The sequence below is a fragment of the Euprymna scolopes genome, chromosome 26, assembly GCF_053919585.1.
Source record: "Euprymna scolopes isolate OS-2025 chromosome 26, ASM5391958v1, whole genome shotgun sequence".
Classification (NCBI taxonomy): Eukaryota; Metazoa; Mollusca; class Cephalopoda; order Sepiida; family Sepiolidae; genus Euprymna; species Euprymna scolopes.
Window position 1 is genome coordinate 99103127 of NC_136507.1, and position 25901 is coordinate 99129027.

The following is a 25901-nucleotide window of genomic DNA, read 5'->3' on the forward strand; positions in this document are numbered from 1 at the left end:
TTCTTGATTTAATGAACTTCACACTTTCTTTGAAATGTGTCATCTTCTGATTGGATAATCGCTTTGGCATCTCATTACTATTTACATAACCATAACTACAAGATGCCGATGTGAAATTGTCAGAGATTGGGTCATAAACTGAATAAGTACTGATAAATAGGGCTATAACAACAGAATATTCTTTTCATTGTTTTGACTCTCGAGGATATATCCGACGCAGTTAATCAACCGAGAACCATATCACTATATAAAGCATAAAAGATATCAATGGATACACACCTGAGAGTCAAAACAATGAAAAGAATGTGCTGCTGTCCTGGCCTTACTGATAAAGCAGCTAATACTTTAACTTTTGACACAAACCTTTTACTTTCTACAGATTAAATTAAAAACAAATCAATAAAAAAGAATGACAAGTATAAAATGGTTAAAAAATTTTTAAATACTTAATTGCAAACACAAAAACATGTGTATTTGATAGCAACTAAATCCATAATTGTAAAATTTCAAACAAGTCCCATAAAAATTATACAACTCTTTTGTGTTAAGATAAATACCAGGAACTTTTGGACCAAAAATTTCTCTAGAAAAGTAATGGCAGTAATTGACTTAGAGTATCTTCCTTAAAAATAACTTTATTTTGTAGTAAATTATTTCTCTAAGATCTTTGTTCAAGAATATATTCTTTGAAGTGAAATTAAGAATTTCAACATATTAAAAAATTGTTGAATCAGATTAAATATTAAAATTAAAAAAAAAATTAATTGTAGCAAAGTATGTTAGTCTGTAGTAAATGACATAGTACAACTACAACAAATGAAAATTGGCTGGTCAGAATCAAAGTTGAATTTTCCAGCTTAATTGCAGAAAATTTTATTTAGGTCCAACTTTTAAAATTCGGCCAACATTATTTGATAGATATAGAAGATAAATTACTGCCAAATCTTCAAAAACCAAAAAATGTTAATCTTGTAAAAAGTAATATTTCCCTTACCTGATTTTTTTTTTAAGGTGACTTTAAGAATCTTTTCATATTGGAAAATTGTCGGATTGATTATTATTTTTATTTTTTTTAAATTGTATCAAAGTGCATTAGTTTATATCAAGTAATATTACAATAACATAACTATAACAAATCAAAATTGGATTTTTCAACTTTAATGCAGAAAATTTTATTTAGGTCTAACTTTTAAAATCCGGCTAACATTTCTTTATTTATAAAATAGATAGATTACTGCCAAATCCTCATAAACCAAAAAATGTTTATCTTGTAAAAATAATAAATGACTTACATTATCTTTTTTAAAAAATAGCTTGGAAAAAAAAAAATGGGGTTCATTTTTAGCAAATTGTTTCCACAAGATTTTCATTCAAGTGAAAATTCAATGTAATCTTTGTAAAGTTTGTAAACAATTTAAAGAATAAATTCCTTTTGTTGGTTGGTTGGTTATTTTTGTTTTACGGCATATCAACCTTTTTCAGGTTATTTAATGCCGAATCTAGTTATTTTGAGGAATGATTTTTTAATGGAGTATATTTTTTTTTTAAGTCAGATTCTATTTAACCCATAGTTGGAACCCTAACAGGTACTACCACTCCGGGTCAGAGTGGACCTGGGAGCAATGGCAATTAAAGGGTGGCTCCACACTCCCCAAGGCCCACAAGGTGGGGCCTCACCATCGGATATAGTTTTAGGTCATATCCAGAACACAAAAATATTTTTAAACAGGATATAGCCTCCAAAACATTTAAATGGAACTAGATCAACCATGATCCATTGGTTAAGTATTTGTTATATTTATATTGTTAAAATAGATAAATAAAATAATAACCAAAAGTTAGCAGTTAGACAAGTTCAACAATATCCATGTTTTAAGCAAGTGTAACAGAAGTAATTCACAAAACACCCATTTTTCAACAAGTCTAATGTTCCCTAAGTCAATGGATTTCAGAATACATTGTTATGTCATAGACACTATTCTTACTCTTTTTTATTTACATCATTCATTTTCTCTTACCATTTCCCTTATTTACTCAATAATAATACTTTTCACCCTTCCTCCTACCACCTAAAATATTCATGCAGGATAACAAGAGAACAAACATTATTCTTAGTTAGGGTTTGTGTTCCTTGATAGAAGCGCTAGTTGAGTTTAAATAAAATAAATACGTATTAGAACTCAACCAGCGTTTCTATCAAGGAACACACACCCTAACATGAATTCCGCGTGACTAACGCACCGTTCCGACATTTGAAAAGACTACCGTAAAAACAACAAACAGACTTCTACTGATCCTATGCTCCAACAACATGGCAGTAAAAAAAAAAAAAGAAAAGTCATACTGATGATGAAGTGTATCTTCAAAATATGTTTATAAATTTCAATATAAATTTCAAACAAAATAAATATCTGTTTATTTTGTAATAATGCATTGTTTTGGTTTCAAACGTATCTAATATGTACTTATTTTATTATTTTTAGTATTTCCATATTATGCTAGACCCTCCGTGTCTAGACTATTCATCTAGTATGCACTGGAAGATACTTGGATGAAACTCTCGATCTTACAAAGAGCATGCTCAAAAATTCATTTAAAAATTCTCGAGGCGATATCTATTAATTTGCGCCAACCATCTCTGTGTAAACAAAAAGAACATACTCATAATTTGGAACTCATGGGTGTTCGTTAAGATTATTTCCTTTTTCCTTTCCACCCATACTAATTTTTATTTTCACCCTCGATAATAATTTATGGTTTTTTGTCCACATTTTTTAACAATGTCCCCGCCTCATTGCTGACGTTCATCTTGAAAATTGTTGGCCGAAAGACGTCTCGATAGAGTTTTTTTTTTCCTACCCCACTCCTTATTAAGCCCCTTTTGTCTAATTTATGTTTTTAAAAATTGAATTAAAGCTAAGGAGAAAGAAAAAGAAAAAGAAAAAATATTTTAAAAGTGTAGTTTGGTTTCCTTTCTTTGTTAAAAATTTTTTTTTAATAATATATGGCTAAACTATCAAAAAACCCTCAACAATTAATAATGGCACTGCACCCAGTGTTATTCAAATGTTTTATAAAATTATGTACCCATAAAAATCTTTTATATATGTAAATATATCTATGCCAATTAAGTTACAGAGGCACCCATGTTTCATCATCACAGGGAATTAGACTAAGTGTTTCTGTTCAGCCTAATCATCATATATTTTCATACTATAGAGCTTTATTCACATATTGAGCACTGTTGAAGTAAATACTGAAAAACTATGCACAATAGGTTATATCACCTTATTATAAACACACAGACACGTTACTGTTCACATAGGGAACCAAAATAATGTTTTTTTTGACATGAAGTTGAACATCAAAAAACATTTTTGCACCAACTAATATAAATATAAAAGACAAACGTCTGTTAGTATGAATGTATGCATGTATGTGTGTTTGTATGTCTCGCTAAAACTTTCGAAATCCAATTAAAATATGAATGATTCCGTACAGTCTTAAAGGACAGGGACTGATACATAATATGTTATATCACCTTATTACATACACATATATACACACACACACGTTACTGTTCACATATGGAATCAAAGAGCGTTAAGTCATGTGCCAGCTATGTTCTGTTTTAATGGATGATGTCATCCTTTTGTTACTCCGGCATTTATGCGATAACAAAGCATCTCATTCTGATGTCTCTGACCTTTTTCAGTGGTTGATAACTTCCCATTGTGACGTCATCCATTGTGAATGGAGACAAACAAACATTACAAGATAACAATGTACAACAAGGAGCTACACTATTACAACCATTTTTACAACTAGACATCACTACCTACTGAGCAAACTACTTGCATGTTAATGAGAGAGGAATAGACGTTTTTTGTCAGCAGAAGGATTACAGACCATTTAGTGTGGATCAAAAACTTCCTACAATGTTACATTCAAGCTACTGACTTTCTTAAAAGACTGAGGAAATTAAGAAAAATAAGCCTCAGCTTTTATTTTGCCATTTTTAAATGAATAAACAAAATAAGATATCCATTGTTAGCATTTTACAGATGGAGAAATCTAGTCCAAGACAACTAACACTATTATCACTGGGAAAACGTTGACAAAAATTGTCTAAGAAGTGTTTTTCATCCAGTAAAAAATCTAATTGATAAAATAATGAAAAAAATTACAGAGTGCCCCCCTCATCAAGAAAAATCCAACAAATAGAATTGTTAAAAGAATTCACAATCTTTTCTGCAATCCAAATGTACAAATTAAATTCACTTTGTGTTTGACTTCTTTTTTTCACTAGTGAGTCAATACTTATCAAGGTACTGAGGCCACTCAAGGATAAGGGTTAAACATCTGTGATGCTCAGTAGTGGTGGAAGTTGTGTAGGATTTGATTTAAGAGGACAGCTTAATAATGACTTGTTTACATTGGACTTGGAAATGATCATGTTGTAGTCAGCTGGAAAGCAGACTCATGGTATTGTGTTCCACAGACAGGCAGTTCTAGGAAAAAACTTTGCTCATGGAATTTTTGTTTAGTTTTTGGCACAGATAGAGAGTAAAGAAAAAATGTTGATAGTGGTTGTAGTGAGACGAGTGTTTGTTGCAAACATTTCCACCAAGTTTCAGTTAACATTGCTGTATTGCTTTTCACTGATAAACGTGATTGAATATGTCTAAGATTGTCAATAATTGACACACTCCTTGGCATTACCCTGATTTAGACTGATTGACACTTTTTAATAATTTGGAAGATGAGGGGGTAGTATGGTTGAATGAGTGAAAATCCCATTCAAAGATCACGTCTACTGATGAAACGATTACCATAGTATCCCCCATTGCAATATGAACAGCAATAAAACAATTGTCAGTCATTCATGACTAAAACTTGGTGGACAAATCAGACACAGACTGAAATTTATCTGTAACAAATATGGTTGGATTGCAGACAGTTGTGAAGTTTTAGTCTTGAAAAGACCAAGGCTATAGATAGGAGGAAAACAGTCAGCAGAAAGAGTTTCAGAACCTGCAATCCTGGTAAAGACACAACTGGGATAGGAAGCTGTATTACAATGAGGTACCAAAATGGTGAATTGATGGAGATCACTAGACCAACGAATGAATTCAATAAATCTGTTACGAATTCAGCTGATATGATTCCATAGTCTAATCAGTATCCATTATAAAATTGTGAATTTTGTTAGCATTTTCATAAGAGACATTTTCGCTTGGGGGTGAGGTGGGAGGATCAACTCGTGTATTCAGTTATGATGTTCATTTATTGCTATTAAACTGTGAATGTATATTGATGGCTTATATGCAACGCAAAAATAATCCAACAAAGAGACAAAACTGTTTAATCATAAGAAAAAAAAAAAAAAATGTCAAATTCAAATTTATTAAAATAAAAAAAAAATTTTCTCACCATAAGCTGTTCCAGGGCCATAGTCATTGCCAGAGTCAATCATGACTTGTCCCAGTTGTTCAGCGTTTGTATATCGATCCCTCTTCTTTTTATCCATTTTTTCGTAAAAGAAGTCCTCTACACGGACACCTGTCAAAAATAGAGCAAAAAAAGACGTTTTTTAAAAGAATTGACAAGAGTTATGATGTATCATCAATTTCAAAATATTTATTTTGAAAAAAAAAAAAAATCATGCAAAATTCAACATTTAATTGAAATGTACCAGATTTGTGTAATTTGACGGTATCTTGATATCCTTTTCAAATCATCTCTTTGGACATGGGCTGTGATAGAGAAATGGAAATTTCCACTTTGAGAGTTAGATTAAGTAGCAAGCAGAAATTTCCACTAGAAATTTAGACGCCAGATTAAATTAACAACAACAACAACAACTATAAAGATGAGAATAACAGTCCACAAAACAATGAATACACAAATTATGAATACTCATCTCAAAAGCATCCCAAAAATAAAAAATAAATAATACTATTCAATACAGCCCTGACAATGAAAGACCAGATAACAACACAAAATTGGATTTATAAGACCATAAAATCCAACCTTGATTGCCCTTTAAGGCTCGTGGTGCAATGGATAGAGGCATTGAGTCTCTATGGCTCCAGGTGGGCATTGTTTGAAGATAGTGGTTTCAATCCTACCCAAAGGAGGCCAGAAGTAATACAAATAGTAATATTAAATAAGTTTTGAATCTTTTAGATGAGGGAGGTTTGTATTATTTTGATTAATTGGACTAATATTCTCATCTTGAGTGTTATTTGCACAACGTTTCGATTGATGTAATCTCTGACCTTCTTCAGGTGTATGATAATGTTCGGTAAAGGTAACCTCCTTCCCTTTCCTTTACCAAACATGACGAGTTAAACAGCTGAAGAAAGTCAGAGGTTACATTAATCAAAACATTATGTAAATAGCACTCAAGACAAGAAAATTAGTCCAATTAATTCAAACTAGCGGGAGCTATGGAAATTCCATGGTGGCATCTTTCATATGTAATATGTTGCTACTGAGCATTCTGTGGGCGTTCATCATGAATGAAGACACCATCATATTATTCTAGCCCTTTTATTGAAACTGTAAAAATATTTATCTAAGCAAGTCTATATATTAATACAGTAGCGTGTAGAACAAAAAAAAAAAAAAAAATGAGGGGAGTTATTTATTTTTCCCTATTTAATAATGTAAGCATGACCGTTAAAAAAAAAAAAAAAAAATAAAGTAGTGATTTCAAAAAATTAATAAAATAGATGAGTTGAGTGCCATCATCTATAATCGAAAATGAAACCAAAACTTATGAAGAATTCTTGGCAAAATTATTTATTACAAAAAATGGAAGGACACACAACAATTAAACGACAGCCACTCGAAAGAAAAAAAAAATGTAAGCGTGACACACAAAGTAACACACACACTACCGTATTAATATAGAGATAATACAAAACAGATAAAAATTCCAGTCAGATGGCAAGCTTAATTTTCATAACTTTTGTATATGTTCCTCTGTGTAAATCTTAAGGATTTGTGTTTTTGTCAAGTTATCCGTTAGTCTTTTTGATTTCTCAAAATTCTTACAGGTTTTTTAATTTTTGAAATGAGGATGAATTATTTGGACTACTGTTCTCATCTTGAGTGTTATTTTCACAATGTTTCGATCGATGTAACCTCTGACCTTATTCAGGTGTATCTTGTCGAACTCTGGAATTTTTCTGTTGAACTTGGAAATCTGTGTAGACTTTCAAACTGAATCTTTTATTCAAAGCATAATTTTATTCCGTCAACCATGACCGGGTAAAAGTCTTACGTAATTTGCAATTGTATTCTTTGTATCAACCTCACCGAGAACTAAACTTTCAAGCTCCAGAAGAGTTTCACTTAAAACTGAATTTTACCTAGTGCTTTATCCGTTACTCCATGAATCTTTCTCAAAATTGATTCACTAGTTTTTCACTAAATTTTGTATGAAGCAGTATGATAAGCCAGTTCTTTTGAAAAAGAGCCCTGGTTTGTCCCAACATGTACAAAATACAACAAAATGCTAATTTGTTCACAAATATCTAAACATTTCCCCTCCTCCCAGGCTTTACCTTCTATCTGAAAAAGAGTTAATTTATTGTTAATTACATAAAATGCTACTACCAGGGTGAATTTTGACAATGCAGCTTATGCATCTTTTTGCAAATTAGTGTGTGCTGGCTTTTTAAAGCCACACTTGACTTGACCTTGTGTCTAATTTCCTGGCAAGAAGGTAAATAAGTAATATCTGAATATTTCCTCCACCAAAAATTACGATTAATGGTTATTTACTTGTAAGAAATACTGCAAACTGCGAACACCTGGTTTGCACTCTCCTAAGAATATCAAACTCCGCCCTTCGGCATGAGGTTGTAGTCAATAAATTCTATGTCCCACCGACAGGGTAATGTAAACATTTATTCTAGTTTATTTCCTCACAATGAAAAATGTCTACTCTAATAAAAATCAAGGCAACACTTTCTCGGACAAAAGCAGAGAGAAACCGCCGAACGACTACTCAAGTTCTAAAGCTTCATCATCACCAAAGTTTTGCGGATCTTTTAAACACATCATAGAATGATTGGCAGAGCGACCAGTTAATATGTATGCAGTTCTGAATGCTTTCACGACACACCTGCACCACGTTTAGTGCCCTGTTAGTGTAGCAGAGAATGGTCACTGTATGCAAATGCCAAATGAAGTGGCGTCATTGTAAGGAAAAAGAAAAATATAAACAGATCGTGTGCACAGACCAACAATAATATTCAAGAAGACAATGGTCAAAGAAAAGGAGCACACACACATTTTATTCAGGAAAGTACCCAGAAATAAGCGTTGTTATTACAATGGATAAAATATGAGTCAAGTTATTACTTGTTTTCCGTTCCTTGCCACAATGTGTTGGGTCCCTAGGGTCTACATGCTAATGCATGTATAAACGTGTACAACGTTACACTAGGACCAAAATGTTTTAAGGTAAAAATATAAATCGTGGTTTTAGCTAAACATAAAAAAATTGGGTGCTTAACAAATTTTAAGAATTTAAGAAAAGAAATAAAAAACATTCTAAGATAAATAAAAATATTGCTGAGGAAAAGCAAATTGCAGATAAAGAAAAAGGTCTTCATCGTGAACAAAAATAGTTGAATACCGACAATGATTATATACATTATCACGAGGAAAATTGTTTTCTGCTTAATCCATTCACTTGACAACATTTATTGAAAGCCACTTTTAAGAATATAGAATCGTTATAGAATATGGCCGACATTGGGTTTCTGAATCATCTTCCTAAAGAGGGGGGGAAAAAAAAAAAAAAGACTTACTTGGATTTGGTTGGAGAAGAGTCTCCGATGATCGGAGCAGTTTTTCTGTCCATTGTTTCGTCTTGTCCGACCGTTGCAATAAATTCTCAAAATGAGCATCTAATTCAGTCTTTTCAGCCTGACCGAGTTTCTCTTCAGTGTACTACAAAAAAAAAAAAAAAAAAAAAATATTTAAGATGAAAAGTGAAAAATAAAAATAAATGAAATAATACAGCAAACAAAATGAAAGCAGAAAAAAAAATAACAATTTGGGTAAATATACATTATTTTTTCTTTTTTTCTTTTTTTTACTTAAATTCACCCCAAACAAGGCACACTGCTTCTGAGGCATAAACTGATACCGTGAATTAGAGGCCTGTGTTATAGAGAGCATTCTAAATGGGGAGTTGTGCACAAAATGCTTATTCACATTATTAAATTTCTGTATGTTGGTACAGTCGGGAGAACAGAGGGAAATTAACTTGATCGCCAGTATTCACCGAGCTCCTGTCGACGCTTGTGGAAAAAGATGCTCCCAGTTCTGGACCTGTACTGAGGTGGTGATTGAAGCTGAAGGCGGCTACATTGAATAGATGTCAGCTCTACTACATAATCAAGTTACCTGAATTTGATTTTTTCAATAAAAGTTTTAAAATAAAACTGCCGTGTTGTTTTCTTTGAGGTGACAAATTTATCGTTCTACCCTGTATGTTAACTTTGCTTAATTAGTCATCTAGAAAGAATGAAAGAAGAGTTCTTGGGTTATTCAGGGTAGAACAGTTGAAATAGAAGGGTCAGTTAGCAGAGGAAGGTCAAGGAAAAAAAATGAGAGCAAGTGTTAAGAATGAATTTGAGAGAAAGATAGATAAATAAAGACCTGACTAGAGATAGGTTAGTTTGCAAGACAATATCTAAAAGCTGTCCAATACATGGAAACAGCACTAACACTAGTTTAACCGGCTTCCTCCAAAGTAGGAACTTCCATGGGAGTATGAAATTCACAAGCAGTCCCCGTTAGGGAAGATGACGACATTAGGTTTTTGTGACTCTTACAGGGAGGTATCAACATTATCCTACATACAGCGCCTAGAATTCCCAAATTGGTCACCCATCTGGTATTGATCAGGCTCAACATTAACTTAACTTTGGTGATCTAATGAGAATCGGTGTGTCAGCGTGATTATGTCGTACAACACATGCAAGCATATGAAACAAGCATTAACCTGAATATGATATTGGATTGTTCACACACACACATTGAATATGATATTGAATTGTTCGCACACTCTCTCTCACACACACACACACACACACACACACACAGAATATGATATTGAATTGTTCATTTTTTTTTTCCACACACGCACCCCTCGCCTTGTTCAGCCGCTACATACTGTCTTTGCCAAGACGTCAATGGAAGCCTAAAATAAGCGAATAAAAAAAATCTAATCTGCATCAGAAATTTATATAAAATAAAAATAGAAACTCCTTTCAAAACTTCATTTACCAACATGGACAAGATATCCCAAATATAAGTTTTATTTAAACATGAGAGACTCGCATAACGACAATCAATGCTCGTATATTTTTAGAAATAGCTGGAAAAAAAAAAAAAAATAGTTGGTTATAAAATGGCTTATTGATTTGAGAGCTAAATAAAATGACACGTGAGGAAAGTTAATATTTGAAGTAAAACCCTTACAGAAAATTTCATTTTTTTTTTTTTCTATTTAAAAAAATAAAATAAAAATACAATCTTCTGAGAGCGTGAGAGATCTTATATTTAATGTAAAAAAAACACAAAAAGAAAATGGCATCTAGTAAACGTTTTTGAAATGATTTCAACTATAGGTGTAAGAGAGAAACTGGTAATATTTTTGTTAGTCTGGATTGGAATCAAAAAGTGAAACGGATAAAAACCAAGGCCTGAGATTTCCAAATACAATAATATATAATCTATCTTCTTCTTCTATCTATATATATAAAAGCGAAAATGTGTGTATGTATGTTCGCTTTTTGTGTATGTCCAAGAAAGGCTTTTTTCAGAGAAGCGGTCGGTCGACTCACAACTTCTTAAAACTTTTTATATCAAATAGAAATTATAATATCTCCGAGTTAACAACGGAGCTTGCCTGTCTATTTAATTTGCTCGACTTCGGGAAGATAAATATTCAACATTTGTCGCTCGCTGCATGTGGATTTGTCTTTTTCCTATAATAAAAGCGACACTAATTCTGGCTATATTTTCCGTCTATCGGCGGAAATGTCCGAAAGCAATCAGATTTGATCAATGTGGAAATATTTTCCTTATATCAAACAATTGCTATTCAAATTGGACAAGGGGAGCTGCCCCCCCCCAACATCTTGGGGAAACAAAAATAAAAAAAGCTTTCCGCAGTAAATGAAATACTATCCCGCAGTCAAAGTTGACCTCATTAAGTCATTAAAACGTGCACCTGCCAAATCTAAGAAATTAAATAAATTCAAACGTGTTTCCGTTAGTATCTCGTGGTGGGTCAATGGTTAAAGTCACGCACTTTTTTTTTCACACTTTAATTTCCAACTTTGCCTCAAGGGTTCGGGTTCGATCCTCATACTAACCTACCAAAACTTATTTTTATTTTACCCCCCCCCCTCGGAATTTTGATTTACCCAAAACCACACACACCTCCAAACATCCGGGCAACGCCGGGTACCCCCACCCGCTAGTCTATACACATAAAAGCGAAAATGTGTGTTTGTATGTATGTACGTGTGTTTGTGTGTCCGCTAAAAACTTTCGACAGACTGAACAAAACTTAACAAACTTGGTATCATATTGAAGCTCCAATTGGCCAAAAACTTTAATTTTTTCACCCTGAAATCGACAATTGTCTACGGGGAGGGGGGGGTCAACAAAAACCATCCTCTCATGACGACGACATAACCTGATTTAGTTTAAATAATTGAAGAACTGACTAAATTTCATGTATGTTGTGTTAGCTCAGTTGGTTAGAGCGTTGGTTCATTATCTAAATGCTTTGGGTTCGAATTGTGGTGTGAGATTTTTTTTTTTCGATTTTTTAAATTTAAATATTAAAGCAGGGTTATTTAAGCCATTTTTCACGTAACGTTTGTTTTTCTGTTTTTTCTTTTACTTTGCTTATTCTTAGGTTTTCATTAACACCCCCGACCGACCACACACACACACACAAAAACACCCGGGTACCCATCGATTTTTTAAATTTTAATATCGAAACGGGCTTATTTAAGCCATTTTTCACGTTTTTTTATTTTTTTTTGTTTTAATGTTCGTTTTTCTGCTTTTTCGATTTTTACATTTAACATTGTTCGTTTGTCTTACGTTAGTTTTTTTTGTGGTTTTTTTTTTTTCCGAGGTCTTGATTACCCCCCCCCCCCCGGGTACCCCCGCTTTCTGTTTTCTTTTTTTACTTCGCTTATTCTTAGCTTTTTATTAACAACCACACACACCTACAAACACTCGGGCAATGCCGGGTACCTCCCTTGCTAGTTTTTATATATACAAAAGGCAAAACAGCCGCATGTCTTTGTATGTCCAGCAAAGGCTTTTTTTGTGGGGGTTCTTGGGGGTTAACTATGTTTTAGAACTTTTTATATACTCCCTAGATTGTAATATCTATGATTTGCAAATGGTCGTTGTCTCTACATTTATTTTGAGCAAGGTTTAAAAAAAACTCCAAAAAACCAAAAAAAAAAAACCCTGGTTTCCAGTGCTTGTTTGTCTTTTTCATATAAATAAAGCGAAACTGAATCGAATCAAATCAGCTCATTGGCCTTCATGGGTGGCACGTCTTGATGGCAAGTCAACTTTTTGATTGACATTGCTAAATTTGAACGCTTTTCACTTCCTGTGGCCTCGTAGCGGTAAGATGGCACGTTTTCTTTCACTTTCTTTTCTGCCTTCGTGTCATGGGTTCGAGCCTGCCTGACTACTAACACTTTTTTTTTTTCTTTTACACCTCCAAACACCCAGGCAACGCTGGGTACCCCCGCTAGTTGCTAATAAGTACCAAGGACGTGGTGGCAGCATTTCAAAAAAGAAAAAACAAAAAAAAAAAGCAGCATGAATGCAGAATAAGGACCCTTCTATTAATGGAATTTTCTGGCCAGTTTACATAAGATGCAGGAAGGTGCCAAATGAAAGCTTCATGATTTTGCTTTTTCATGCAAACGCTGGCTAATTGTTTTCAATGAAAAACATTTCTGTTATTACGGAGATAATGCAATGAAAAATTAATTGAAAAAATGAAAACAATATTATTTTTAATTGTTATAAAAAAATACCATATGAAACTTTTAGAAAATTAAAATTCAAATCAAGAAAAAGAAAACACTCATTGTAAGGTAAGTTAAGGAGTAAATTAAAGATAGCCTCTTACAATGTGATTTTCTTAGTAGTATTGAACTATGTAGCACAATAGTATTTTCTGAGTATTTATTAGTACTTATTAATTTATTTCATTTGGGTCAGTTTATATTTAAAACACAATGGACACTATTTTCATAGAAAATGTTAATAAGCTCATATAGTTTCTTGAATTTTCTGTCTAAAAAACTAATTATCCAGAAAAATAACAGCTTTATCAAAATATTTGTTGATTAAATATATTTCTCATTCCGTTGAATTTATACAGGTTCTCCTAGTAATACTAGATATACTTTTTAATTTTATAAGTCAAAATAAAAATCCCAGGCAGCACCAGTTGGATGCAACAAGTAGTAGTAGTAGTAGTAGTAGTAGTAGTAGTAGTAGTAGTAGTAAAAATAAGAATTATTTAGAAGAAAACCAATGTAAGAATTGATATCTTTATCACAAAAGTAAGACAAAAATTGAAGTTTCATACTGGCATCAAACCCGGCCATGTTTACCATAATCTAGTGTTAGAAGTGGAAGCAGACTTGGAGGAAGCTTAAGTATCGACTTCAGAAAGCAACGATAATATATTTTAATCATGATCACATCAACTGGGGACATCTCCACAAAATACAACACACAACAAATGGTATTAAATTTAATTATCTCATAGATAAAAAAATAAATGAGTCAATTTGGAGAAAAATCCTTAAATTAGATTCATATCTACAATGGTTTATATTATTTGCTCAACTTAAAAAAATAATCCATGAAGTGGTCTACCCATGAGAAAAAGGCTCAACATAAGATCAACTTTTAATGTGGGGGAAAATCCAGTTCCCCAAAAGGGGTACTTTGGATTGTGAACAACAAATAACTGCCTATGTTTATGAGGATTTCTCCTCAAATCGAAGACAAAGCAGATACTAGACTTTGATCTTAACTAGAAAGCAAGGTTATACACATAGTAAGAATTCAATTCTTAATTTTTATGCTCTATCCCCAAAATCAAGAGATTAGACTATTCTTGTAATGACTTGGTCCCTGTTGATTGTAGCATAATGCTGGTTCTGTGCAGTTCTAGGAGGTTCACCTTTTCAGGCTTTGCTGTCTCTCTTTAAGAAGAGGTTAGTTTATTGCTAATCGCCTGAGGCGCTTTTACAGGAGAATGCTGATGGGGCTGTCCAGGCACTTTTTGCAGGTTAAAGTACTCCTCCTTGGGGACGCTGACTTCTCAATTCACTTTCCGGCCCTGGTATCACAGATTTTGCAGTAAGAGAGAATTAAATACCCCTAAAAAGACACACCAGCTTGACTACATAAATAGTCAAGTCAGCATATCCTCACAGATATGGATAGGAGTTTTTTTTTTTCTTTACTTTTGTTCGCTTCAAACAAGACATATTGTCACTTGGATGTAAGAAGCTACTATTTGGGACCCTGTTTACAGGTCAGCATATGCAATGTAAAGATATGAGTGAAATGTCTGTTTACATTATATTTAAACTTCTGCATGTCAGTACAGTCAGGGAAGTAGGAAGGGAATTCCAAAATCAAGCAGTCCGCGGGAAGAAGTTATCAGAGTAGAAGGCCTTCAGGCATCTAGGGATTTCTACAGTGAAGGGGTGGGATTTTGTTGATAAATGGACTTGCCGGGAATATGTACATGAAGGTGGCAAGCAATGAATGTATCTTTTCTCCAAAAAGGAAGAGGTAATGCTTTGGAAGATGACCACCAGAGACAGAACAGATGCTATAATTTGATCCCTGGCCAAGGTTAGATAAGAATAAAATGTTATTCTAAAAACATCAGACCTTTATGATAAAGACCCATTGTTGTTGCTGTATGCCATTCACCCTAGGCTGGTTAAACTGGCTTCTTCCAAAAGAGGAAGCGCCAAGAAAATATAAATTCACAGGCAGTTCCTGGTCATCTGTAATGTTTGGTGCATTTTTGATCAGAAAGCCAGTAGTGAGGCTCCCTTTTGAGGCTGTGTGGAATATGGAATTGCTTCTTGGTTACTAAGCCTCCCAAGTTCACTTTGGCCCAGAGTGATAATACCTGTTAGGGCATCTGATGCTACCAGATCAGGCTGTCTGAAGATAAAACCCCCATGAATAGAATCAAGATTTGTTAGACAAATCTAGTGATTAAAGACACAAACAAAATATTTAAGATAGCATTGTAATCTCAACCACGTTTGTTGCTCAGAGTTGAATCGGCTTCTACCCTGGTTTTGACCATATACTAAACAAATGGTAGTCTTGACCAAGATTGCATGAAATAATAAACCAATCATAATTTCATCAAAGGTCAACTATCTGTCAGTCTGAGAACTTGGCCAAGTCCTCCCATATGATAATCACACTTGCATCATCAAAACATAGAGGTAAGAAGGATTGTTATTTATTAATTACCTCTCCTGCTTAAACTATTAAAGACGTTGCTCCAACTAGACAAACAGCGGATTGATCGCCTGTTTAATTTCAACAGCATTTTAACCTTGGTCATTTCATGACAAAAAATGTCCAATGATAAGTATTGATTATATATATCTACATACATATATAGCTGAATAGCATAATGGCGGGGAGCGTCAACTGTCATCTAGGCGGTGGAGTTTCGAACCTGGCTTGAGGTAGTTACTTAGCTGTGATACAGTGAAACAGTATTGTACGTGGAGGACTATTAATGTTCCCTACCTGGGGTTGAGTAAATTGGGAAGTAATAAACTGTCATTAGCATATTAAGCGATGCTCTTTGTGTAAACAAATGGAGCTTAGGCATTTGGACAATGTTTGAACATTGTTAATTCACATACCCATCTTAGCGGCAGCTGAATAGCGTAACTGTTGGGATTGCTGATTGTCGTCTAGGCCGTGAAGTTTCAAACCTGGCTTTAGGTAGTTGCTAGTCTAGTCACAGTGATGAGCTGTGATACAGGCATAGTAAGTATAAATATTTTCACTTATGCGGTTTTATAAATACGATCACCAAAGTTGCATCTGATTTTTTCATGACTATGATGCTTTTATGAACCATTATTTTGCTTTGCGTTCGAATATTTTTATATATTCACCACACTGATTTAACAGTTGGATTTAATTTTTGAATCTTATATAAACAAAATCTTTGCCGGATATCTTGTATAACAAACAGTGAAACAAAGGAAATATGTTTGCATTTGATTGCAACCTAATACTTTGAAAGGATTACAAGACACGATGGATCTCTTCAACTCCTTACTACCAGGAAATTCCATTTCAAAATTTAGCATTCATTTTGGATTTAAAGTACAATATCCTTTTTCTGCCTCAATACCCCATTCCCTAATTTTATGTATCTAAAAGGTTTTAAAAACTTTCATTTTCTATGTTTATTGCTTTTAGCAAATAAGGTGCAAACCAATAAAAACATTTGCTAATATTTTTCCTGTGAGGAGAAGAATAAGCATCGAAAACTCATGGGTTAAGGAAATAGATTTATTCAATTGTAATCTTTCTCAAACAATAAAATTTCTATATTTGAAGATTGACTTTTTCAAATCATAAATTTTGATTCATTTGCTCTACCTTGTATATTGAGCAATTTTTATTTAGTCTTATTTTTATTTAGTCTTATAAAAAATATTACATCTAATGATATTTTGTAAGATCAAAAATAACAGGATTAGCATATCAGTAGACATATGTCATTTCATTATTCTGAATTTAAAAGTGTGTGTGTGTGTATATATATATATATATATGTGTGTGTGTGTGTGTGTGTGTGTGTGTACATTCCCCTACGCAATAACTATTAATGTTAAGTCTACAGACTCGAAATTTGATACACAGGTACTGAGATTTGGGAAAATCTTTGTAATCCGTTTTCGGCCAGAAATTTGGCTGTTAAGTGGTCAAAGTTCAACAATTTGACCTTTGAGAACTCTACCAAACTCCTCCGCCAAATTTGGGTAGAAACAAAATTTTAGATATAGGTTCCTTGGACATGGATCTAACTTAATAATTTGATTTGAGCCCAAAACAATAAATGTTAAGGGGTCATAATAGGAGCCAAAATTTTTAAAAATTTGACCTCTGTGGTCTCTACCAAATTACTCAGACAATTTCTGGTCTAAACATTTGAAATTTTACATAAAGGATATTCAGAGATAGGGCAAGCTTTTTAATCAGTTAAGGTTGTAAATTTTAGTTATCAATATATAAATGTATGTATGTTTGCATGTCTGCCTAAAACTTTCAACAGAGGCGATGGATTTTATCATTTTTTGAAGTTCGACCTTTCATCAACAAATATCAAAAAATTGGCTAAAAACATTAATATCTTCACCTTCAACTGGGCACTTTTCTGCGGGGGGGGGGGCGCTTTTTTTGCTGATATTTTCGGAAGTCATCCTCTCCTTTCGGTTGTCTAACCTTAATTTAAACTTATGTCACTTCCGGTTTGGTGATGGTCGTAACAGCAAAGACGTCAGGTTTTTTCCCCCCATTTCTTTTCCTCCTTTGCGGTACGGATTTGAGCCTGCCTTCCTACTACCACTTTTTTTTTTTGCTCAACATACACCTCCAAACACCCGGGCAAATATATATATATATATATACACACATATACATACACACACACACACACACACACACACACACACACACACACACACACACACACACACACACATGTATATCCATTTATACAGATACACTTACATGCTTGCATCTATACATACAATTCTTTTCTTCCTTTATTTGTTAGCATGTTAAATTTCATAGTCGATGCCAATTTTTTTTCAAGTATTTCAAGTGTTTGAGCTTATCGGATTGAATATTTCATTCAGTTTTAAGTTTTTATATTGTTGACGCGTTGTTTTCAGGTCTACACAATTTGTTAGAAAGTGGTTCACCGTGGACGGTTCCTAATATGGTACACAAAATGAGTCTTCTTTCATCTCGAGAAGGTAGGAATGCATGATTTTCGTGTGCTCTTTTCTAAGACTTGACAATGCTACTACTTTTTTTCTGTTGACTGTTTAGTCATTTTTTTGCTCTTATTTTTGGGCAAGATTTCATAGTTTTTATTGTGAAAATTGTTCCAGTAATTTTGCCATTTATTTTGGGTGCAGAATACGAATGGCAGAAACTTCAAGTTCATATATTAATGTAAAAAAGAAAAAAACAACGGATGTGATGCCATACCATTAGGGGGGGGGGGAAATTAATTCTGATTGACCAGCAAGATAATGGGGGGGGGGGATAAGGGATAAAACAAAAATATAATTCAAAATTATCAATTTCTATTTTACATTAAAAGAAAAAAAAAAAAATCAAAATCTGTCAGTTCTAATAATTTTTACTCAACCAATTTTATTTTGATTTAATTTTTTTCATTCATATTTTATTTTTACATTCTTTCACTTGACATCTACATAATCTAGTAGACGTACACAATTAGAATGAGTGACACACAATTAAGTGACAAAGTAATTGTCCGGAGTGACACGAAGGGGAGGGGGATATTAATTAGTTTTGTTCACTCAATTGCTCTTATGTAGAAGAGAGTCAAATATTTGACTTTTTTATCTTGCCTCACTTTAATAATAAATCTTTCCAAATTAAACCACTTTCACATAATCTCAAAAACCAATTTCTTTTACCTACTCAACTCTGTCTTTGTTATTTTGTTTGTGTCAGCATGTCTGTAACCAAAATTATGTTACAGTTCTCAAAAATATGCTTTATATTCTCACACTAGTGGAGGGGGAGGGGTCACCGCCTGGCTTTATCCGGTCATAAAACACACTTAAATATGATATCTTAATTTGTCCAGATTTCGTATATATTATTATAGTCGTGACTTTAAAAGTAAAAAATGAAGTATTTGGGTGCCATCAGCTAGAATCGAAATCGAAAGCAAAACTGTAGCATTCAAAGATGGTGACGTTACCACTCTACCAACGTGACATGCATATGACCTGATTAAAAATAAACTAAGATGAATGTACAAAATGTATAACAATTTTTTTCAATTTGGACCGGCTAAAGATCCATAAAAGAACGGTACATAAAAAATCCAATCATTTGAGGCCCCTAATGCCACTCTGAGACTTTTAGTTTCAGAAGAGATAGAGTTTGAAAATATGGAGACAGACAGACAGTGAGTTATAAATTAGATTTTAATTTTCTGAATATCAAGAATAATTTAATGCTCGTAAGCGTTTTCTTTTTTTGTTTTGTTTTTTTTGGGTTTTTTTTTTTTTTACCTCAAACAAGGTATTTAGTCATTTGGAATGGAACGGGATACTATTTGGGATTGTGTTTAATAGGGGACTCTGGGGAGTTGAACAGAAAGATGTTTATTCACATTATATTTAAACTTCTGCATGTCAGTACAGTCAGGGGAGCCGGAAACATGGAGGGAATTCCAAAGTCTAGTAGTCCAAGAGAAGAAACTATTAGAGAGTAGAAGGCTTTCTGGCATCTAGGGACCTCAACAATAAAGGGGTTGGATTTTGTTGATTTTCAGGTTAGTTGGGAGTATGTATATTAAGGGAGCACAAGTGTTAGGAGTTCATCAGAACGCACTTCATTGAAATACTTGTAAAACAGGCACAGGGATGTGACATTGCGGTAATGGGACAGAGGTTAGAGATTGGCTGATAGTGCAGGATTTATTAGATTTGAGACTCTTTTTTGGATCCTATCTATGAGTGAGAGACTAATGGTAGATGCATCAGCCCAAATGTAGCAACAATACTCCATGTATGAATAAATTGTGGCCTTGTAAAGATATAGAATACTCCCAGGTGAGAGTAATTTTCTAGCACGGTGAAGGGAGCCTACCTTCTTTGCAGCAGTCTTTGAAATGTCCTTAATGTATTTGTTCCGATTCATGTTGCCTGTGAATGTTAAGGCAATAAGTTTTAAGAATAAGCTCTTAGGTATAGTTATTTGTTATGCCAGTTGGTGACTGAAAAGGTTTTTTCTCACTTTGCTAGTCTATAAATATGTTCACAAAAGACCTTGGTATTTCATTATCTTTTCCCCACTCACTTGTGTGTTGGCGTGTTCACAGACGTTATTGTCAGGAAAAAATAAAAACATACACAATAGATATCATTAGATTTCTTGTCCGAATTGTTCAACTTTTTGTATAGAATTTTGTTTGCATTCTTCAACAGACACTAGATTCATCTTTGTCTTAAATTTTGAATGTATTTAACTTTTGAAAACGTAAAGAATATAATTTTAATTAAATTTCTAGCGACTATTTAATTTCATGGGCTGTGTTTGAATTCATCATTCGAAGTTATATTAAAAGGATTTATTTCTTTTCTGAATTTTTGAGATGAGGATTGGTTATTTGGATTCATCGGACTACTGGTCTCATCTTCAGTGTCATTTTCACAACATTTCGGTTGATGTAACCTCCGACCTTCTTCAGGTGTATCTTGTCCAACTCTGGAATGTTTCTGTCAAGCTCAGGAATTTGGACGGAATTTCAAACAGAACCCTTTATTTACTTCACGAGGGTAGCATGCTCTTTTTCCATCAGCCATGGCTGGATAGACGTCCTAAGTAATTTGCAATTGTATTTTTTGGTCGCCCACACTGAGAATTGAACCTACAACTTTCAATAGAATATCACTTTTACAATTGATTTTTGCAAGTACTCTAACTACTGCATCATGGGTCCTTGCAACAAGATACACCTGAAGAAGGTCGGAGGTTACATCGACTGAAACGTTGTGAAAATGACTCTCAAAGTGAGAACAGTAATCCGATGAATCCAAATAATACGGATTTATTTTTATACAATTTTTTTTCTCCTTTAATTCACTCCAAGTAAGATAGATGGCCACAGGTTACTGAGAATTAGAGGTCAGCATGATGTTTGTGTTACATTTAAATTTTTGGATAGTGGTACAGTCAAGGAAACAAAATAAAGAAGGGAGTTCTAAACTTTTAGATTGAATGGATTCACCCTAACATGCAATGCTGTTCGTTTCTTTCGTGATCTTTTATCATTGCCGTTGGATCATCACCGAATTCTGCTACAGATCAAAGAGTAGATTAACTCAGTTGTTTACTGTCAGGAGAAAAGATGCAGCCACAAAATAAATCAAAGATCAGACTCTTTTATGTTACCAAAATTTGGGGGGGGGGAAGAAGAAAAAAAAAAAAGGAAAACGTTCAACAAGATGGAAACCGATAATTTTTTTTTTTTTTAATTCATCAAATAATTCTAGCAAGACTTTTATTGAATTGACAGAAGTAAATAAACAACTCCATAAAAGAAATCATTCAAACATTAAAAAAATTTTTTTTTAACTATTTCAAACAGCGCATGCTGCTACTTGGACATAGGGAGTTACTATTTAGGACCATGTCTACAAGGGACTATATAAAAAGTTCAGCAGCAAAATATTTGTTCACATTATATTTAAAATTTTGCATCTTAGTACAGAGAGGGGAACAGGAAAGGAATTCTGGCCTTTTTCTAAGTTTATCTATGTAAATAAAATAGAAGATGTGTGTTTTTGTGAAAATATTTAACCGATAAACTCCTAAACTGCTGGTCACATAACACTGAAATTAACAGTAATCATACATCAAGGATGGTTGATAAGTAAAATCTTTGTTTGGATGGATGAATAATGTGTACAGAAATGTCAGTAATGAAAAATGTTCATTTCAACTAGCCAACATATTTCTATTACTTTTCTGCATGTGCAAATTCATTCATAGTTTGAAGTGATTTAATTTTAAATCTTTCTTATCTATCAGTCGATAGCTTAAACTGTAGGGAACATAGCAGGAGTAGAGTGCTAAATGTTTTGGTTTTGATTCTAACTGATGGCACCCAAATCATTTTTTTTTAATCTTAAAATCAGTACTACATATATTTAGGTACAATATAATATTCAATAAAAAAATTGGCTCTAATAATAAATAGGAAATCTGCAGGAATTAAAAATACAGGGTGACCCAAAAAAAACAAAAGCTAAATGGAGGCCATCTAGAACATATGCTGTAGAATGGAGAAAAAAAGGCCAAAGACCCTAGTGTTTTGAATGTAATGTTTTGAATATAATAAACTAGTTATGACCAAAGTTTCATTTCATTCGGACAAAACACTAAGAAACGGAGCCCTAATTATAGTTGGGGCCCGTTTCTTTTTAGTCACCCTGTATATTTAAGCATATTTTACAACCAGGCAAGGCCAAGAGCCCCTGCTAGTTTGGAAATAAAACAACAATAACAGATGATAATACTGAAGGATACGTTTTAAAGCATCTGCCGATATGCTAGGTTGGAAAAACATGAGCAGCCGACTTAACATAGTATGGGATTTGAACTGCTTCCAAAGGATAAAAAGGAATTTAGTTTTTTTTTGTTTTTTTTTTATCCCAAAAAAGGCATATTTTTACTTGAATATAAAGGATTAATATTTGGGACTATGACTACAGAGGACTATGTAAAGAGATGAGTGCACAAAAACACTTGTCTAGCAGAAACCATTAATTCCCCCCCCCTCTTTATCTGTGCCGAAGCCCAAACGTAGATTCCATTAACAAAGCTTCTTAGAACTGCACACCTGTGGAACTCTTCCGTTTTCCTGCTTTCTAACTGACTACAATTTGGTCCTCTTCAAGTCCAATGTAAACAAGTTCTTGATAAGCCATTCCTTTAAGTAATCCAATTTACCATATTTCTACTACTAATGATTACTACGACATTTTCCAATTGATTACTGTACATTCATTAACCTTTATTCTTGAGTGGCCTCTGGACCTTGATAAGTTGTGACTCCTTTGTAAAAAAAAACAAAAAAAAAGCTCAGTTCACATTACATTTAAACTTCTGCATGTCAGTACAGTCAGAGAAGTAGAAAACAGAGAGGGAATTCCAGTCTAGCAATCCAAGAGAAGAAACTATAAGAATAGAAGGCTTTCCAGCATCTAGAGACCTCAACAGTGAAGGGGTATGATTTTGCCGCTTGTCAGACTAATCAAGTGTATGTACATTGAGGAGGTACCAATGTTCAGAGTTTGTCCGAGTGCGTTCCATTAGAATACTTGTCGAACAGACACAAGGATGAAACACTTTAAAGTTTGAAACATTTGTAGTCATTTTTTGTTCATCCTACAAAACAGAACTTGATTTGGCCATCCATCATAAACAAATTCATACATTTTTTTTTGTACTTGCAGGAAATATCACCAGTCACAATGAACCTGCAGGAAGACTTCTATTCTGGTATCCAGATGCAATTGGAAGAGATGGTCATCTATATGTCACACTGAAGGCAATCATCGAGTGGGAAACTGGTGAATTGCAGACGAATTTGCTGCCAGTCTGAGAAAGCTTGGAATTCTTCAACGTTTCACCAACATCTACTATTGTCGGATGAATGGAAAAGAGAATAGGGGAGTGATTATAAAGAAGGATTAAAAATGTTTAAGCACACCATGACAGAAGTAAATAGACAAACGCATGAAAAATAATACATTTTTCTATGCTTATCCCCTGCAGCAGGATCTGCACTGGATTTCTCCTTTCACAATATGCGATCATCGGTTTGGTTAGGATGAAGTTTGGACCAACCACCTTTGCTTCAGCCATCCTCTTGACCTGTTCCCAGGGCCCTCTAGCCTGGATCTCATTTCATAATAATGTCGCTCATGTGCATTACACATACCAGTGAAGACAGTTTTCTTCTATTTGGTCAGAGAACGGCACAACTTTGAACACATTTGAGTCTGGTCCAACTAGAATTCCAACATATTATCTTTGTCTCCAAGACTAAAAGTTTTCTTTCTACTTCCTGCAGCTACAGAAACACTTGAAACCATAAAAGGTAGTTGTAAAAGTTTGATACATTGACATTTTGTGTTTCAGATATCATTATAATGGTCATAAGTCACAATTTAAGAATGACATTGGCCAATGTCATTGGAGGACATTTTTTAAAAGCTTTCTAATGCATGCCAGTATGTTAAATGGTATTATACCAAATATGATGATATGGCATAATCACGTTTGACACTCCAATTCTCGTCAGATCACCAAGTGGAACTCTCTGCCGCTTGCCTGTTTCCCACCTGACTACAACTTTGACGTCTTCAAGTCCAACAAACTCCTGACAAACCGCCCCCTTAAGCAAGGCACTATCAAAACCCCCAATACTAATAATTACTACAATACTATCTCACTAATTACTGTACACGCAATAACCCTTATCCCTGAATGGCCTTCGGGCCTTGATAAGTGGTGACCCCCCATGTAAAAAAAAAGAAAAAGAAAAGTTAAGCAATGATGAGCCTGGCCAGTACCAGATGGATGACCATTTGGGACACAGGTGCTCTCCGCTTATCTCACTATTGTTTCCAATCGTCATGGATTTCTCCTTGCCACTGAACTTGAGCAGTGCTGATTCAGAAGAGGTGGGGTTGGGGATTGCACAACCCTTGCCACATTTACATGCACAGCTGCTTCTACAGGGGGTATCCTTTGTCTTTCGAGACTGAATGGAAGCATCAATGATGAGATCATTTTTCCATTATTGAGAGAATTTGATAATGCAAGACATTTTTAGCAAATTCAAATTTTGAAGGAAATAAATTTATTCTTAGACAATTTGATTAACTGCTATTATCAGTAAGAAATACAAATTGGGGATTGGATCAAAGCACAATTTTAAGCAAACGTTTTAACTTTTTGGGCAGATATTTCCTGGCAACATGAATAAGTACGTAAGAAATGTTGCCAAGTCTGTTGCGAACTAGAAAACTTCTTACATTTGCCAGTATTCTATATCTCTATAAAGCTACCATTCATCCATGCAAGGATTGTTGTCATATCTGAGCTGGTGCACCAAATGTGGGGGGGGGGGAATTATGTTAAAATAAAAGATTTCTTACAATGGATCTTTTGATTTGCAGATTCGGCAATAAAAATGCTATTTGAGGATGATTGACTGACAGACTATCAGAAAAAGGGTTCCCAGAGATTTGCAAAGACATTTTTATCTGAATTGTATTCAGTTTAACAGCCATTTAACATGCGGGCAGGTGTTAGATGGGAGAAAAAAAGTTAGGTGTTGACCAGAAGCTAATTTAAAATGTAAAACCAACATTAAAACAAATATGGTGATAACGACGATGTCCTCACGTCTCTAAGTAACTTTACATTAGGTTTGGATTATTTAATATTAAATCTGATAGTGCTTCAAGTTCTTTATATATTTTCATGTATTTATGTCGTTTGATTTGGTTATTTTGTCGAGGAAAATTGCTTTTGTTTTTGACTTTGCAGAACATGATTAAGTTTTTGAAAGGAAAAGAAAAAAAAATAACATTAATGTTTGGTGGATTTTGGTCAGGAAGCTAGTATTTTCAGACTGCCTGATCTAGTAGCATCTACAATCAACATAAAGTGATGGAGTGGTGAAAATTGAGGAATATTGTAATATGTATTTTGCCTGATTAAAAAAGTATAAAGAAAAAGACTTAAGGAAACAAACGTTGATTAACTCAGCTTTTGATGAAGCACACAAGAAATGAAACAATTTTCTTTATTTTCAGTCACATGAGCATAAATAGTCGATTGTTTGCTGAACAAAGCAGACAATCATGCAGCAGAATTACTTTACTACAGTTTCAGGATTTTTATTTGTTTTTTGTTTTTTTTTGCTGAATTGGAGATAATCGATTTATTTTCAG

At 33.8% G+C, this 25901-nt stretch overlaps 1 protein-coding gene and 1 long non-coding RNA gene across 17 annotated transcripts in view; one reads left to right on the forward strand and one right to left on the reverse strand.

Moving 5' to 3' along the window:
• LOC145248306 (endophilin-B1-like) overlaps positions 1–25901 on the reverse strand; it is a 407921-nt gene that overhangs the window by 335635 nt on the left and 46385 nt on the right. For all 16 annotated transcript variants that reach the window (XM_080110211.1, XM_080110210.1, XM_080110204.1 and 13 more), the window contains exons 2-3: positions 8829–8970; positions 5434–5562 (exon numbers count right to left, since the gene is read on the reverse strand). In XM_080110211.1, coding sequence (XP_079966337.1) covers positions 5434–5562; positions 8829–8970 — 271 coding nt within the window. The remainder of the gene's footprint in view (positions 1–5433; positions 5563–8828; positions 8971–25901) is intronic.
• LOC145248303 (uncharacterized) lies at positions 18017–25531 on the forward strand. The gene is made up of 2 exons (XR_013863359.1): positions 18017–18137; positions 23391–25531. It is a non-coding gene; the product is annotated as an uncharacterized LOC145248303 (long non-coding RNA).